Source organism: Limulus polyphemus, unplaced genomic scaffold (assembly GCF_000517525.1).
Source record: "Limulus polyphemus unplaced genomic scaffold, Limulus_polyphemus-2.1.2 Scaffold633, whole genome shotgun sequence".
Classification (NCBI taxonomy): domain Eukaryota; kingdom Metazoa; phylum Arthropoda; class Merostomata; order Xiphosura; family Limulidae; genus Limulus; species Limulus polyphemus.
Window position 1 is genome coordinate 376554 of NW_013666243.1, and position 19293 is coordinate 395846.

At 31.8% G+C, this 19293-nt stretch overlaps 1 protein-coding gene across 4 annotated transcripts in view; it reads left to right on the forward strand.

The window, feature by feature from the left end:
* LOC106459590 (cytochrome c oxidase assembly protein COX15 homolog) overlaps positions 1 to 18658 on the forward strand; it is a 21916-nt gene extending 3258 nt beyond the window's left edge. For all 4 annotated transcript variants that reach the window (XM_013919219.2, XM_013919220.2, XM_013919218.2 and 1 more), the window contains exons 3-11: positions 314 to 415; positions 611 to 771; positions 1781 to 1900; positions 8122 to 8308; positions 11312 to 11479; positions 14750 to 14831; positions 15644 to 15798; positions 15945 to 16058; positions 17659 to 18658. In XM_013919219.2, coding sequence (XP_013774673.1) covers positions 314 to 415; positions 611 to 771; positions 1781 to 1900; positions 8122 to 8308; positions 11312 to 11479; positions 14750 to 14831; positions 15644 to 15798; positions 15945 to 16058; positions 17659 to 17799 — 1230 coding nt within the window. In that variant the 3' untranslated portion in view covers positions 17800 to 18658. The remainder of the gene's footprint in view (positions 1 to 313; positions 416 to 610; positions 772 to 1780; positions 1901 to 8121; positions 8309 to 11311; positions 11480 to 14749; positions 14832 to 15643; positions 15799 to 15944; positions 16059 to 17658) is intronic.
* The last annotated feature ends 635 nt before the right edge of the window (positions 18659 to 19293 follow it).

Genomic DNA, 19293 nt, shown 5'->3' on the forward strand with positions numbered 1-19293 from the left:
TTTCGACAAGGTTTTGTCATCATCAGGTACCAATGATGATGACAAAACCTTGTCGAAACGTTGTACATTTGCTGTCATGTTAAACTTATATTAAAGTTTTTCTTCATTACCCATTTAAGCCGTCTCCAGCCATTATTAGGTGAATGATGTTTTGATACAGACTTCTTTTTGTTTTTTGGATATTAAATGATAAATACTTTTCCAAGTATGAATAGGATAGTTAATTAGTGGCTTTAATATTACTTGCTTTCCTTTATGTTATTTTATTTGTAAGTGTACAGAGACTTTATCAAATTATATGATTTTATTTCAGATAATTCATAACTCATTTCTGAGCAACTCAAGAAATGCTTTTGGTATAAGTGGGCAGAATACATGGAAAGCATGGTATCATTTTCCAACATCTAGTCCAAAGGTAAAGCACATATTGAATTTCTTTCCAATTATTATTTGATACCTGTGTGACGCTATTTCATTATAAGTATTGTTCAACTGCAGTCAGTTGGCATATTTATATTGAATACTTCTTGTTTCTTAATATCTAAGTGAAATTATCTGTTATTCATTCTGGAATCACACAATTTTAGCAAAGCATCATGTATGATTTCAGGTACTCCACAAACTTAAGGTCTTGACAAGAGGATCAGTTACAGTAGTTTCTCCACAACCTTTTACAGAAATCTCATCCAAAGCTCAAAAAGTTGTTGGAAGTTGGCTTATGGTGTGTAGTGGGATGGTGTTTGGAACTGTTGTTTTAGGCGGTGTGACTAGGTAATAGTACCAAACTTACTTTAAGTGAATATTCTTTACTGGTATAGTGTTAGTATTATTATATATTGAGTTATGGTTGCAGAAGTATTTAGTGAAAAATGATAAAAAGAGTAACTTTTCTCCCAGTATTGCTTGTATGTATATTTGTAAACTTACTAGTGAAGGAAGAAATGTTTCAAAATTTGCACAATTATGGAATCAGTTTATTTAAAGTGAAAAAGTAGGAAGTTGATATTTAAGCTCTTATAAACATGCAACTCTGTCAAGCATAAGAATTTTTGGAGAAGGTTTGAATTTCTGCTTTTTCTTTATTGGAGAGTGGTGGTGTTTTTTAATAATAATGTGATTTCAATAGAAACTTTTAGAGAAGTTAGGTTTAATTTTGTGTGAAAATTGCAGTTTATTGATGAGGTGTGACATTTAGTAGTGATGTACATGATGGTATATCACAGTAAGTCTGATAATAGTTTAAACCACATCATTGGGCCAATATAGAATAATATCACACACACACACACACACACAGAGACTACAATAGAAAAAAATATTTTTAATACTTGACGCAGTTGGTACAATCTTTGAGATCTCCATAAGAAGGATGGCTCATTTTAGGAAATTGTAATTTTTATCATTACTGCTGTAAACAAGTTTGATGATTCTCATCTCTGGTTTGAACTATGTAGGGTCATCATGTTAAAAATTCATAATCATGATAAAGGTTTTGAAGTGAGAAAACAATGATAAAGTAAATGAATTTTACTTTGAAAAATATGAAATGAGATTAAATTGTTAAGCCTACAGTACCCTTCCTCACCTACCACTCAGGTGTTTAATGATTTAACAGTCTTCATGTTTCTTACCCTTTCCATTCTCATCTGTACTCTGTTTTTACTTTAAAACTCCCTTTAATTATTTTTATATTATTATATGTTTACATATTTAGTTTTTTAGGTGTTGAAGATTGTTAACTTATGTGAATGTGTTAAAACTTTGTACTCGTTTATATCAGATTAACCAAGTCAGGCCTTTCTATGATTGATTGGCACCCTTTTAAGGAGTTTCCTCCCAAGACAGATAAGCAGTGGGAAGAAGAATTTCACAAATATCAGCAGTATCCAGAGTACAAATTGTAAGTATTATAAATGTATACTGAGAGATTTCAATTTTGGTTTAATCCTCAGTTGTCTCAGAGCCATTAACCCTATCATCATGGGTCAAAGGCCATGTCATCTCGTTTGTTGACTTACTTTCAAAATTTTATTGAGCGACTATTCTATGAATTTATGTCTATAAATTTGGTATCAACTTGTAAATTATAATTCAAATGTTTGTATTATACATTAGTTAATTTCTTAATTTAAAAGTAAATATTAAAAAAAAAAATATTGATTTTTGTGTGTCATGTAGTATGTTGAATGCAGCACTGGTTCAAATTAGATGTTTGTGATGTCCAAATACAAAGTCTATATTTCAATACGAATTAGGAACTCAAATTACCAATATTGACAAGCTAGAATAAAATAAGAACATCTTATCATTTCTATTTGCTGAGATATCACTATATTTACTGATTCAAACAGAGTGGACTTGCCCACCTCTTTTGATTTTTGGAAACACTTCCTTATGTACACCTACTTCTGTCTATGACATGTAAATAACCAATCAAAACCTCAGAATGTCCCCCTAGTGGCTTTTTTAGCTATTTTTAAGTATTAGGGTGTCAATCTCGTTCTTTTGATACAAGATTTCAAGCTTGGAAGGTAAGTATTTAGTGAGCTCAAAATTCCATATTTTTTTAGACCTAAATACAGCTTAGTTACTAAGCTTGATAAATTAGTGGAATTCTTTGGTATTGATATAGTAATTTATGATTTTTTGGTTATTTCAAACGTGTATGTATATATATATAAAACCTAAGAAAAATTATTTTGTTTCATATCCTCCACATGGCAACCTACGGTAATCATGAAACTAATACAAAGTTCATAACTAGAAGAGATAATTGTTTGCTATACTTCTTTATTTACTGTTCTATGTTTTAAGAATAAAGTTTAATAACTTATTTGTATATAGTAATAATGTATATACATATATAATATATTCTATCTAATAAATGACCATATTTTACAAAATACTAGTCTACTAAAACATAGCCAAGACAGGTCACTTTGTAAAGGCCAGTTTTATATTGTTGGATACGGTAACACAAGTGAATGTGTGCCACGTCATTGCAACTTCTGTAATGTTAGCCAGGAATGGCTGGAAAGTCAATATAATAAAAATAATAATTATATATAAATGTATAATGTTATGAGATTTAAGCTATTTAGACTAAACACTTGTGATTTCATGTTATAATTTTTTGTCATTTTACAACAAAAAAAAGCATAATTTGTATTTATTTCTTAATTTTTTATGGTGGTTACGAGATCGGTCAAATCAACTGAACCCATACAGAGATGTGTTAGTGAAAATAACGGATACAATAAAAAAGTTTTTTCTTAAGAAACATTTGATAATTATCTAGACATTATAAAGATTTTGCATGTGAAATTTGAAAATTTTCTGATGCATAAAAAGTATTTTTAATCTTAAAATCAAAATTGCTTTGCATGTTGTATAGTCAACATGCTAAAAGAAAAAAGGCATGAGAAAAATATTACTTTAAAAAAATTTTAAACTTAATAACAAAAATCTGATATTTTGCATGCAAAAGCCCCATAATGTTTACTGATAATCTGCAAAATTTTGTGAAGATGCGCTTACTAACTTAAAAGTTATATCATGAAAACTATAACAAGCACAAAATGCCCATGCTGAAAGAGTTAACAAGGAAAGTTCATTAGCTTACAGTCAGGATTCACTTATCCAAACTCATCTTGTATCAATTCTATTATTAATTATGAATTGTATTTGTAAAGCTTGTATATGCAAGCTTTGTTACAATGACTTGTAAACAGGTCATATTCTCTCATAGACTTTAATTTTATAGTACTAAGTTTAATCAGCATTTTTCTGAACTATTTTAGTTTTAACCTATGTAGTATTTTTATGTTATGTCTGTTCAGTTGCATTTAATTAGATTGAAAGAAATTGTTACTCTGTGTGTAATAGGGTGCATCAAATGCCCCAGTGTTTAGCAAGTACATTGTCCCTTGTACTAAAATATTCTGTTAGCTAAAAACAGAAGTACTAGAATATGTTTTCTAATTCTGGACTTATTTAGGGGGTCCGCCTCAGGTTTATTTGTATCACAATAACCTTAGCACTGATTTATCCATTATACAGCCTAAAAGAAATGTATCAGAATCATAAGGACAGCTTTATTCTGACAACATCAATTTTCAGGTTTGGTGTCCAGTTTGGCTACTTTAGTTTTCATTCTCACCATTTTCTTCAAAATCACAGCAAATTGGTGGCAAGAACTCCATACAATTGCTGATCTATTAGTGTTGAGCTGTGAATTGACCAGCCTAAACCTGCGCTATAGGTTGCTGTATTCAGTATCCAGTTGGTGGTATGTGAAATATATTTTTTATAGAGGATGAAGCAATGATTTACCAGGCCTTCAGGAAATTTTTTACACATTTTGGTTATGCTAAGCACCCATTCTGACTATGCCCAGACTAGATATGTTGTTGTATTCTATTACCATCAAATCTGGTACACTTCATTATCCATATTCTTATGCAGCCTGTCTAGTGTCTACTCTGTTTTCATATTATGACTGAAGTTATATTTCATACTTATTTTCAGATGATGGATGATGAGATGAATGGTTACAAGCAAAGCATAGTTGAACCATCAACATCTTCAATATAAAGTCCTGCAACTTCAATGACAGTGGCAGCATCATCTCACATACACTCACCAACTTCCACCACTCACAAAACAACTCCAATGATACAGCAGTCAGCAGCCATCTTCAGCCTGGGGAGCGGTATCACAGAGAATGATGCACAAATAACTGGCTCACATTTTCCAACAAGTTGCCAAGTGTTGCACTGCTTGATGTGGTCTATAAAAGAGGGTTGAGCAGAAAATCGTACCAGGTGAAAATCAACTACACTTTATGAGAAAACAAATACTCCCATGATTTCGGAGTGCAAAGCCTATGAGAAGACGATTAAGGTTCTCGATAACAATGCCAAGGTCAGGGACATACTCATCAAATGGCAATTAGTTTCAGCTTCTCTTGAGAAGGTGCAACAACTGGAAAGTAAATTAGCTCAGACTTTTCTACTGTGACCTGCCAATGCTGAACAGCTCATCAAAAATCCAGAACACTTGAGCTTTGTGCAGTCAATGAAGGGTGACTGTACAGAAACATTTGGGCCCCATGAGAAGGTGTTAGCTGGCAAACTCCAATGCAAAGGCATGTAAACAGTCTGAGGCAGACAGGTGAGAGAAAGTGCACCAGGAAATGGCCTTTGTATCAAATAGTTTCAGAAACATCACTGATGAATCCAGCATGTGTAAAAGTGAGAGTGCAGCTACAGCCTTATCAGCCAGTTCTCCAAGGGGTCATTGCCACAGTGTCCATACTGGGACAACAGCTTTCATTCCACATGATATTTTGCTTAGACCTAAACTTGTTTCACTGACAACAATCATGAAAATAACTCCAGTCCAACAGGCTGTCTTTACAGAAGCTCCGATAGAAGAGGTAGGCGATAATCCTTCTAAAGTTTCAACACCATACGCAAGCGGTGATAAATCACGGCATCAGGTTGGACATATTGTAGCAACATCTTGCAAGAAACAGTGGGGTCCTCCAAAGCTCACCACTCTGCACTGGAATTCAAATCTCACTATCTAACCAAAATGTAACTGAAGAGTATTTTACCATTGTGGTAGGAAATATACATGAAATGAAACTTCTTGGTGTTCCATCATACCAACATAGCATAGATCAAAAGTCTGGTAATATCTTTACTGAACTGACAGCTAACTTGCTGGATTCATAGCACTGCACAGACTCTATTATCAATATGGCATTCTATTCAATACCATTCAACACTGAGCATGTCACTGCAGCATATGTGACAATCCAGCAGCACCTCAGCCAGGCACTCGTGTGGTCAGGCTGTCAACATCATGTTGTAGATGTAGAGGTTACCTTCTCTCATGTGTTCAATGACCTACAAATTGAAGTTTCCAACTCACCAGAAATCACACTCTTCTCTCAGTTTTGCAAGAACTTTGAACTGCTGGCACATAGTAGTGATCAGCCATTTTCACGATTCAACCCAATAACATTTAGTGGGGAGGTGTGCAGTATGATTAAGGACTTCAAAGCCAATGTTCTTAAGATCACTCACTCTGAACTCAAATTATGAAAAGATGATTGCCAGGAGTTTGTTGAGCTGTGTACAGTGTTTCTAGGTGGAGAAGTTGATGGACAGACAGATACATTCAAATGACCAGGTGCACTGCACAAGGCTAGATGGATGGCAAAGTTACTGTATTCTATTAAAATCTGTTTGTTTGAGCAGTAAATTTAACAACTGCCTCCTGGCACAATTACCACAAAACAACAGGTCTCAAAGGTGAAGGATTTCCTGAACTTTGCCACCCTTATCTACAGCTTCTGGTGGATGACCTTCATTTTTGCTGCTGATGCTCCCTGGCTTGATCTGAAGCTGTACTTTCATCTGTTGACATGTGAGGCTGTGAACCCAGTGGTTTCAAGGAGTGCGGTTCAAGCATTTCAACAGCATCTTTGGTACCTAATTGCAAAAATGGTGCTTCTTGCAATCTTCAGCAACAAAGTGCCATTGGAAGAATAACCTGCACACACCAAAAGAGGGCTTTGGAATGGAATTTGGCAAGCCCAGATTTCCAGATGCTATCACTCTGTAAAAAACCCTTGTAGATTTGGTTGGGCCAAACTTCTGGTACATATTTCAATTCTACAGCTCAGCCATGAGTTTCTAACAGAAAATGTTAAAGATTGGCCACAATCTGCTGCATATCAAGCATATTAGGCTCTGAATGTCATCAATGATTGTGCCGAACAAGGGGTGAAACTCAGCTCAGATATTTTGATGTTAACCAAAAATGAAGAACATGCCACAAGTGGTTGAACAAGATCGAAAGAAGAAACGAAACCTGCATAGGGGTACAGTGAAACTGTTTTAATGCTTATCATTTTATCAAAATACTGCAGTAATGGCAATTTATGCATACAAATACAAGTTTTATTTCATTAAAAAATGAGTTATAATGATTCATATAGTTGCAGAAATGTTGCTGTAATTTCCTTTTATTTAGAATAAAATACTTCATGAAAGAGTTTCAGCCCTTTAAATTTTGGGTATTATTTCATATTATGCACATCATTTTCATGAATTGAAACATTCAGTTTTGGGGTGGACCACATAGATGGTGTCCAAACTTCTCCAAAATGTGCAATATTTTTTATTTTAAACATGGAATAAATTTAGACTAGGAACAGAAGAAACCCAGGCTTCTTTGAAAATCATGGGGCATAATATATAGTTAAATTAGAAATTTTCAATATTCTTGTTTTTGTGAGTGCCATACTTACAGTTAAGTATAAATAAATTACTTCACTCATATTTGGCATGTTTAAAATTAAGAACTGTGCTAACATCATATGAAAGTTTAAAAAAAATATTGCTTTAATGCAACTTGTTTCCGAAGTCTGATCATTTTTATATTGGTCATGACCCATAATAATTTACTTGCAATATTTAACATCTTTTTTGAACATGCACAAATTTGAGGATTTAGTTCAGTGAGAAATTATAGCTTTTATTTTAAGACAGTGCTCTAACTTTGTGACATTCTGGAGTCTTAGAGGCTCCAGAATATTCAGAACTTTGATTTTAATGCAGCTCTCAAAATTTGTTATTTCTTGCCCTCTGCTCCTTGGCACAGGAATAGGACCAATATTAGCCTATTATAAACTTCCCAAGACCCATTTCCATATTGTTAGATTTTGAAGTGTCGAGACTTGGCTCCAATTCCAGGTGCTAGAGCAGAGCTCCATCAATGCTACGAAACTGGTTTGATAGACTTCAAGATTTCAACATAAAATTCAGTTGACACATTACTAAAAATGAACTTGTATGGTAAACAGCAAAATCATTCATGAACATTATTTTTTCTATTAAGAAAATTTTCGTAAAAGCTTTTGCTCTCACAAATATTCTGTTTCTATTTATAAGTTGTGTTACTGAACATGTTCAGAGCTAATAACATTGTACCATAAATGGTAAAACATCTAATAATAAAAATTTTGCACAGAAAATAGGCTGTGCAGTATGTGAAAGGAAACTGTGTGCATAGTTTTGGAATGTCAAATAATTGCTTGTTCTTTCATAGGATGAACCATGAAATGACGCTACAGGAGTTTAAGAAGATCTGGTACATGGAGTATGTCCATCGAATGTCTGGACGAAGTATTGGAGCCATCTTTTTCTTACCTGCTGCATATTTTTGGTATAAAGGTTACTTTTCCAAAGCCATGAAACCACGAGTTGTTGCTTTTGCTGGGCTTTTGGCCTTCCAAGTAAGAAGTTAACTGACATGAATAGCTGAAATTACATACTAGACTAATAAATGGTCATTTAATATCTTTCTTAGAACACAATAAATGATATTAATCCCATTCTCAGGGATTGTTAGGATGGATAGCTCTCAAAAGTATTAGTAATGTAATTAATTTGATCAACCTTATATATAACTTCTTTTTATATCACAAATAGAGATACATTTGATTCCTAATATGTAACTTTTCTGGTGGTTTGTAAATATTCATGACAAGATATACACAAACAATACATTTTGTAAGTATTCTGTGCTTTTAACTTAGATTAGAAATGTGTTTTCCATTTATAATATTCAAGATGATTCTCAGTATTTTGTTTCATGTAAATGGAAAAAATATAATAATCTGTATGCAGTTCTAGATATGATTTTCTTTTCTGCAAACTCTTGTATAGATTCATCAGTAGCTAAGATTGGTAAGTGATATATCAATCAGGCTTCTGTCATCTACATGAATAGATAATGGATCACAAAAAAAAATTCCCATATTAAATTGTTACTGTAAAACATAATTTTAAATTGTTTTAAAAAAAACCTCCAAGATTTAGTGTGCGTGACAAACATATAGGTTGAGAAAGATGCACCCCTACTTCATTATAATCAAGCAGTCATGTTTTTACATTAAAGTAATACAACTTTTCCCTGGTATTTATGTGATTTAAACATTAACTCTTTCCATCTTGGTCAGTCGATGTGACTGACCTTGCAACCACAAAGTAACCATCAGAGTTTCTAATATGTTTTATGTATCTTCATGAAAATTGGCAAACTTTCAGTAAACATTACAAGTATACAAAAAATCAGTTTTGTCCATGAATATATGGAGTCAGAATGTTGACTGTTCCCAATGCAAAGTGATTTTCATGTTAAGATTAAAAATACTTTTCTTGATCTGAAGATTGTCAAATTTCAATTGCGTTATCTCTAAAATCACCTAAATATATATCAAACTTTTTTATTTCAGTGAAACTTTATATTTTATCTGTTGTTTTCTCTAACTGTATATGGACTCAGTTAATTTGACCAACCTTGTAACCACCATAAGAAAATATGAAATACATCTAAATTACCCCTTTTTTCTTTCTAGAATAACTGCAGTTTGTAACAGAAAACTAGAATTGTGTATATTTTATATTATTACCTTTTGAACCATATCTAACTACTAATCCTGCTATACAAGTTGTAAATTACTCAGTGAATGTAGCTCACTTTACCATATTGAACGACATAGACCATGAGCTATTTTTTCATTATCTTATCTAACCTAACTTAAAAAGTTTCTCATTTTTACATAATAGTTACTTTCATAACCATAGATAAAGAATATGATGAAAAACAAAAAATATAGTACTTACCTTTGACCTCTTGTTTTTTTTTGCTGTTGCTTGCCGATGAACTTTAAGCCTGTTTTTTCATAATGATGGTACTAATACACTAATGATTTTTAGTTATTTAAATAATGCACCTAAGAACACAGAATATAACATGTACAAAACAAGCAATGTCCTATAACTATTATAATGTAACTGGTTTTCTATCTAAGACAAGAAGAACTTAATTCTCTTTGTTGCTCAATCTGACCACCACAATATAAACTTTCAAACTTAAGATGAAATTGACAATGCTCTGTACTGAAAACAATCTAGAATTATACATCATTTGATATATTAAAACTTTGCCTTTCTATTGGTTATAAATGATTTAGTATAAAACATCAGGAAAAATTATTGGCAATTTGTGAAAGAGAGGATGTGACAGGTGGGCATGGCAAGTGGGTCTGATTTTCCAGTTTGATTTCATAAACAAATAAGATTGAATACTATAAAAATTAGACTTTGTCTTAGTATTATCTATCTTATAATGAATAATGTACATGAAATTCCATTTTTCAGATTGAGGATATTTTAAAATATTTTCTTATAAAATTAAGAACTTGAAATTGTGTAATATTAAAACTTTTTTTTATTAACTACATTTTGGTGCCAAATTTATTCATGTATGTTGATAATAAAGTAGTTTAGTTAAACTTTATATGTAACTCTCATGTGCACTTTGACCTACCTGTTGTGAGAGGGTTAAACATGCACGTGGGTATGTTCAGTGTTCAATGAGCTAGAGTTGTTGATGTGTTTATTTGTATGGGCCACATAAAATACAGTTTAAGCTTTTGCCATCTCTTTCGGTGAAGAAAATATAATAAATATTTAGAAATAACCTTCTGTTAAGAGTTTTGAGGAATGAATTAATAGTTGCATATAAATTGAAATATAATATTTTACAGTTGTTGGCTGTCCTTGTGTTTGTTTCATTTACAAGGACTTAATATAATCAGTTCTGTGCTTCAATTCTAGTGTCAAAACAAATGATAATCAAATTTGAAATGTACTTGCAAGTTTTATAAAAATACCAATGGGTTGAAAAGACCAATACTTGTATACAATTGTTAATGATAGTATTTTTACTTAATTCATAATCCATTTAGAATATGACTAGATTGTCTTGTAGTGATCAGAAAAGCATTAAAAAAACATCATTAACATACAGTTTGGTAACATGTTTTTCCATAAACAGATTTTTCTTTCATTAACATACAATTTATGGTAACATATGACACATGGAGATTAAGTATAGTGGTATTACAAATCTTTTTAATCAGAAAAATTCACACAGGTGTAATTGATGTGCACTGGAATGTGGGTAAGTGACAATGTCATTTTCTATATGATAATATAAATCACCAATACTAATGTCGTAGTCTCAAATGTTTATTAGAAACATTTATTAGTATTATAGTCTGTCTTCATTTACTGACAATTTATTGGACAAATAACTCTTTCTGTGTTTACTATACTGAAATTATTTACTTGTAAGGAAATGTATGTAGATGTTTATCTGTACTTGCACTATGCATAGGTGCTTATGAGTTTTATACTTCACATCCATTGATGTTAATTTCACTCATCAGGGACTGTTAGGTTGGTATATGGTAAAGAGTGGGTTGGAAGAGAAGGAAGGACCAGATGCTGTCCCACGAGTTAGTCATTACCGTCTTGCTGCTCATCTTGGAACAGCTTTTGTTTTCTACAGTCTCCTATTGTGGTCTGGGCTTTCACATCTTCTACCCCCTCAGACAGTAAGTTCATCAACAGATTTTCTGTGTACCTCTCATTCATAAAGTTTAATTTTTGCTTCTTTTCTATTCTGTTTAGAAATTTAAATTTGCTTTTCACATACTTTCTGTTTACACCTCAGAAAATAAGTTTACCTTCTCATACTTCAAAGCTAACATAATATTTACAAAATGCATACTTTTTAGAAAGAAAAAAAGGTTACTTTAAAGTTTCACACAGTTACTTGAAGGCAACTTTATGCACCTTTTTCAATTATTATTCCACCTATTAGATCAATATAATCTTGTTCTTTACTTAAGGAATATTTAATCAGTGTCTGGTCAGGGTCATACAACCTATTTTGAGATATGGTTCATCTTAGATAAATTTTGACCTTCAACTTAGAGAAACTTTTTTCAACCAGCTACAATTGTTACAGGAACTGTCAACTATCAAAAGTTCAGCAGTGTTATGTCACTCAACTTGATTTCTGAATATTTTACAGGAGGTGAAATAGTCTTGTGTTTAACAGTTCTCTGAATATAGACTTGGTCATTTTGACCATTCTCGTAACCACCAATATATAGCCATCACTGAGATAATTGTTTATCACCAGATCTCGGGCACCCCCCAGGTGAAATGAACACTTTGGTCTGTGTAAGTTGGCCTAAACAGAAAATGTAGAGATTGGGTAGAAGATGAAGTAAAAATAACCTTTCAACACCTATTCAAAGACCATGATGGACATTCATTTCTCATTATAATCACAAATGGTTCCTAAACCACAGATGGCAAAAGAGTTGGTTGGGTGTTCATCATCTCGTGGAGCAACAACATTCTTGATAAGGCTAGTGAAGCATTACAGCTTACCACAATTGGCATAAAGATGGAGATGAAACCATAAAACAAGCTCTCCTCTTGATTGCTGAAAGCAAAGAACAACAGATAGTGCCACTAAAATAATATTTGTGACTGACTCATAGGCTGTACTGTATACATGTCACAGTGGTTAGTTCACAGATGGATTGCAGATAGCAATGATGTGTGTACCAGGCCATGCTAGGAGGAAAGTGACAAGATTGCAAGAGAAGCCACTTTATCACATCTGGCTCATCTCTACTGGCAGGTTAACCGAACCTCCTTTGCACTAGTAAGGTGAAAATGGCAACAATGGAAGGTCTTCATCAACATTCAGAGAGAATGAGACTACTGGAAAACAAAGTACCATTAGTATAGCTAGGAAAAACAGTTAAGAGTGGTGATTGAGAGCCTGTTTTGTGATGGTGAATTAAGAAATTTCTAGTTGTTGACAGGTGCTATACTGCAGCATATAGGTCATTGGTTAGACCACATTTATAGCACTGAAGCTTGGGCTCCATATCTTTAAAAGAACATTGAATTGTTGGAAATGGTTCAGAATAGGGCCACTAGAATGATACCAAGGATGGAAAGGTTGTCATAGAAGATTGTTTATGATCTCTAAACTTATTTTCTCTTGACAAAAAGAAGAGTTAGAGAGGATTTGATTGAGATGTTTAAGATTGTTAAGGGAATTGATAGTGTTCATGCCTCATCTTTTTTTATTTTGTATTTAATGATGATAATGATAAGACAAGAGGACACAAGTATAAATTTTCCAAGGAGTCAACTTCAGCAGAGAGAGTTTTATATTTGTAACAGGGTGGTTATTCTTTGGAACATGTTGCCTTCAGAAGTAGTCGATACAGTTCATTTAAGGGTAAACGTGATAAATAGTTGAATGATAAGGGCTGGCTTTGAGTTTTTTGTGTTTAATGTAGTGGATAGGATGTCCCTTTTGTCCTTTAATGTTAATGTTATTACTAGTAATTGCATTTGTATACTCACATAACTTCAACAAGAATGTGATACTAAATAATAGTTGAAACTACAAGTTAATGTGACTGAATTTTTTTCACTAATGCTTCTGTTTCAGAAAAATTTCTCACCTGTTTGGATTCGTGCAGAATGGGAATTAATACTTTAAATTACATTGATACTTTTACAGCATTGTACTTTGCATTAGCTACTGCAGTACACCAAATTAGGTTTTTGCAATTGTTTACAAACTGATTTCATGACATATTTAACACTATGTGCTTCACACAGTGAAACAAATGCTTTCGGATGTTCCCACAGAATTCTTAATTGTATATCACTTGTTCACTATCATTATTATAAGCCTAACCAGTTGAATCTTGTGTTCTTCAAATTTAGACAATGGAACGAGTAAGAGCTAGTTCTGACACATCCAAAAATGCATGAAATAAATTGCTGTGATGTTTTATATAGTTAATTGGATCTTGAATCTGTACAATTCTTACAACAATTGTCATTTGTTTAGTATACAACCAGGAGTAAGGGGAAAAAGTAATTCCCTTGTCTTATTCTACGTACAATGTCTTTGAGAAACTTATTGGCTATAAACTATATTAGTTCATTATAAATATGAATTCGTAAACAGTGATTTGAAATTTGTTTGTCAGAACTTCTTCTCACATGTTCCTGCATTATACGATCAAAGTTATCAATCAGTTCAACCATCCCCCAAAATGTTTTAGCTGTACACTGAGTGGAGTTCTTGCATATTACTAAAAAGTGCACGGTTCAACTCTGTTTAGTTGCAACAAGGTATTCTAACACTGGTCTCCAGTATCTTACCTTTGTTTGATACTGAGTTTGTGTTAGTCTGTCTGTAGTATTTTTTTGTTTGTTTTTCCCAGATTAATCTTTGAGCAAATTCTTTCCATTTCTCTGTGCAGTAAGTGTGTTTAAAAGATGACTTGGGATTTTAGTGTGTTTTGACATATCTTTCCATGAATTGAAACTAGTTCTACTTTGGTGATTTGATGACTTCATTGATCATTTTGTCTTTTGTAATTGACTAAACTACCAAATCTTTGAAGATATTTTTGTTATTTTATGTATGTAATTTTCAGCTGTAAATTTCGTAATTTTTTCGGCTCTCTAACTCATCATCAAGATAAAAAAAAATTTTCAAACTTATCTGTATTTCTTCAAAGACTGTAATGCATCCATCACAACTAATCATTTTTACCATTCAAACAGTTATGTTTGCTTACATAATCTCTTTTTACCCCTTAGACAATAATGTACCTTTCAGAGATTCTATATATTTTGCTATATATTATGGAATAATAGGCATTTTATCATGGGATCAGTGTAGCTAATTTTAATGCATTAGTATAATCTGTTAGTGAAAATTTAGTAAAAGCACAACATCAAAAATAAAATGACTTTTCCTTGGTTTACAGACACACGTAACAGCCCAGGTGAGAAAGTTTCGGATGATGGCACATGCAACAAAAGGTGTTATATTTTTGGCTGCACTTTCTGGTGAGTCCTTTGGAATTTGGAATAAGTACTTAGTCTTTTAAGTAGGTGAATTGTTAAAGATTAACAGTTGACATATTATAACATATTCTTCTTTGCGTTCACTTTTTAAGTTCTCAGAATTTAAGGTTTCAACTGTTTACAGACAAATTTATATACTAACTAATTTTTTTATATCTTTCTTCCCAGATAAGTAGCTTTGTACCAGATGTTACTAAGCCACTGTTTACAGTAGTAACAGTTTAATATTGATACATAATGTTTCAGATGCATATAACTGTCAGATATTTTTATTTGGTTGTTGTTAAACACAAAACTACACAATTGGGAACATATAACTGTTAGAACAAATCCTAACCAACATAATACTACATTTGCCATATCCAGTGCCAGTAATGCCTTTTGTTCAATACCAGGTTTTATCAGGATAGCTTGGATATGATGGACGTAGTAGTGGTATAGATGTTATTTATATCATCAACATTCCTGAACAATGACTTTTATGGTGTGAACTAGATTAAGTAAATTAATTGTAATTATTGTCAAGACTATTGAAGTCATTTACTAATTAGAATATTAGGTTAAGAATTAATAATACAGTATTACTTAATTTATATTTAACACCAATTATTTATTCTTTTTTTAATTAACTTTACTATCATTCCTTTTGGGTAAATCATGGTTTTAATATTTTTATTCCAGGTTCAATAGTTAGAAATTTTGTATTAACTGTATATATGAAACTTTATTTAAAAATATGACACTTGTGTTCTGTGTTTATGATTGTAATAATTTTAGTGATATAATATTTTTAGGTGCTCTTGTAGCTGGGCTTGAGGCTGGTTTAGTCTACAACTCATTTCCTAAATTTGCAGACCGCTGGATTCCTTCTGACATATTGGCGTACTCTCCAAAACTACGAAATGTTACTGAGAACCCAACCACAGTTCAGTTTAATCACAGAATTCTGGTTAGTGATTAGTTGCTCATGTCTCTAATTATGAATATTACAAAATTTTATCTTTGTTTTAAAACATAAATTTGATCTTAACTGTCAGTATTATAGAAACATCTCACTGTAGCATGGGGTGTTTTTCATTATACTCTCTTCACCAGGGTGAAACTGTGGCCTGTTTGGTACTAGGTTTGTGGATATATTCAAGAAAAGTACCACTGCCACCACGAGCAAGGATGGCTATGAATTATGTCCTTGTTGTAGGAGCATTACAAGTAAGATTATATCTGTTTATTATTCAGTACTTTCCCACAATTATAATTGTAAATTACTTAAATTTTCATTGCAATGAAAACATCAAGTAGTGAATTTACTATAATAATGTTATTTCAAATCATGAATTAGAAAAAGAGGTAAAGCTTAAGTTTAAAATACATGTACATATACAAAATCCTAGAGTAGAACAGTAAAATGTTATTAAGACACAAAAACTGGGCTTACACAATGTTATATCTATTTGAATATTTAAAAGTTATAGCATGAAACTATAACAAGCACAAAATGGTTACGAGATTGGTCCTAGGAACTGAACCCGTGCTGAAAGAGTTAAATAAAAAATTTACATTACTTTAAATAAATGCCTTGCTACTTGAAAATCAAACATTGGCTATGAATACCACCTGTTGTTTGCATTTAAGTGTCTTTCTTTGTTTTGGTGAGTGCAAAAGAAAGACATTTGAAAACAGTATGTGCTGTTTAGAGAATTCGTCTTGATGTATCCAACAGAGACATCATGTATCTGCAGCAGCCTGTCTTATAGCCTTAGGCTTAGTTGTAATGAGCTTTCTTATTCAGTTAAAAAGAAAAACAATTATGTGTGTGTGTGTTCATTCTTGGCTCTCAGAGCTCAAAGTACTGGATACAAGTATAAAAGAAATGATACACATTACTGACAATATTGAAATCCAAAACACTTATGTATCTAAAAGGATCTGTTGGGACACTAGGACAACATTTCTAAACCTAGGACTGTTATGACAAAACCAGAACATCCAGTCACCTTATTTAAATATAATTTAGTATAAGTTTGTTTATGGTGTATTATAATGGGTATTCTGGATCCATTCCTGACAGTTAACACATCCAGAGATGAAAGTTGTTGCTTGTGTCTGTCTTCCATATTAATTTAAATGCAAACCTTCAAGCTGTTAAATGGTATAGGAAAGTTGGAAGGGTTATTCTCTCATGTGAATTTATGATAAAAATATAAAATTTTCCCATTTTCTGAAGTTGTTTTTATTAATTCTCTATATAAAAACTTTTCAAGTTGCTATTCCTTTGCTTCAGTTTAAATTCTCATCTAGTATATGATAACCTTTCACAGACTAAAGCTTTTTTCAGCCTTCTTGGTTATCTTACTAATGCACATAGTATAAGTTTGGAGTCTTAGATCTATAGAGATATGTACGGTATTTTTTAAATCTTGAGAGCTTGGATATATTGTTACTCAGTTTGCATGCCTGTAAATAGTTTTAATGTGGTGTAAACCAATTTTTGTCATATGTTATTCTTTTCAGTATTTTAAGAAAGAAGAAGAATACTTTGTTAAATGTTGTTAAGGAAAACATTTAAAATATCTCTTATTTTTCACCATTTGTGATGCAGAGTTATTTCTAATAATTACTCTTTGTTAGTTTCCTTCTTGTTCATTAACACTTCTAAAGTGATGTCGAGACCCAAAGCATTTATCAAATACAGTGAACTTTTGTTGGATCCTAATCGTGTATGAAATAAATGTAATTAAATACAATTAATACTATATATGTTGCTAGGAATTCATTGTGATTAATTCAAAACTGTTCTTCCTGTATCCAGGTTAGCCTTGGAATTGCAACTTTGCTTTTTTATGTTCCGAAAGTTTTAGCTGCATCACACCAGGCAGGGGCTCTGACACTGCTTTCAACAGCAATCTGGTTAACACATGAAATGAAGCTGCTTCGTAGGTTACCCAAGTAAGGAAGACTTCCAGAAACAAGAAAGGGAACAATATTTTGTAACTTTTGAACTGTGATTGTTGTTAGAGTTCTTGTTGTCAGAAAGCAATACATAGACAGAATTGTGATTTAAAATGAAAGGGGTCTTGAAACATGTTCTATGTATATGCAAGTAATAAATGAGGGGTGTGTTGTTAAACTGTTTAATCTTCTTTCTTTATGGGCATGTAGGTGACTGGCTGAGTAAATATCAAATTCACAGCTGCTTCACTTTCTGTTATTTAAGACCATTATTTTAATTGGAAAGGTGTCAAAATAATACTTTTGTTAAAAACTGTAAGGATTCCCAGGGCTTAACAAATGCATAACCTTAAAAAACTAACACAATAATCAAACTTACTTAAGTATTTCTTAACTGCTTTTAGAAGAAGGCTATTAAATAATTTATCATGAGTTAACTGAAGAAAACTAACATGGTGGAAATTTAAAGGTTTGTTTTTATAAAGGTTTTACTACATACATACAAAATATCAATATTTAACATTTATGTGTGTCATATAAAAATTATAACCAAAATTTGTTATTGGTAATTTATGTAGTTAATTACTTTAGAAATAAAACACTGATAAAAAAATTTCTAGGCAGAGGTACCTCCCAATTTTTCACTTTGATCAGCTAACATATTAGACTAGATAGTTTAATTTTAAGTATTACTGATTATATTATTGATATGATTAGCAATGCATAAATAAATGTGTTTGTGTTGTGACTTTATAAACGTTATTATTCATTGCTTGTGTAATTTTCTATTGGTTGGAAAGAAAATCAAGTTGAACCTTAAATGTTTTTGAGTGAACAATAAAACTATGTGCTGACTTTTAGCTTTCCTTAAAATTTTAATTAACCATGATAATGTTCAAATATGTATGCAGAGTAAGTCTGGGTTTGAAAATTCAATCAAATCATCTGATTTGAGTCTATTCATCTTATTTTTTGTAAGGTAGGATCTATTTTTCTGCTTGTAGGTTAATAAATCCCAGCTTTCTATGTACTTATAACTCAGAGGATTTGAAATATATTCATAAGATTTTTAACAACGCTGAACTGTTCTTAATTTTTGGAAAACATCTCATTTATGCAAAATGCATATTGTAATTTAATTATGTGAAAAATCTTTGTCACTAGTCAATATAAAGATAATTTTCCATCACTTGCAGATAACTGATATTCTAACTAGGTTTTTATATTTTTGCAGATTTTTTAAATTAAGAGCTTTGGTTTTTTACAAAAGCTAAACACTAATTTTATTGTTTTGAACATTTGATAAATGCATATGTTTAATGTTAATGTTAATTCTTGGATATTTTATTCTATTAATTGTTACTGTACCTCATATTTTACAGGTATGTTACTGACAAAAAGAGAATTGGGCAATTGAAGAATAATCAGGTGTGTGTGTGTGTGTGTGTGTATGTATGTGTGTATATATATATATATATATATATATATACACACA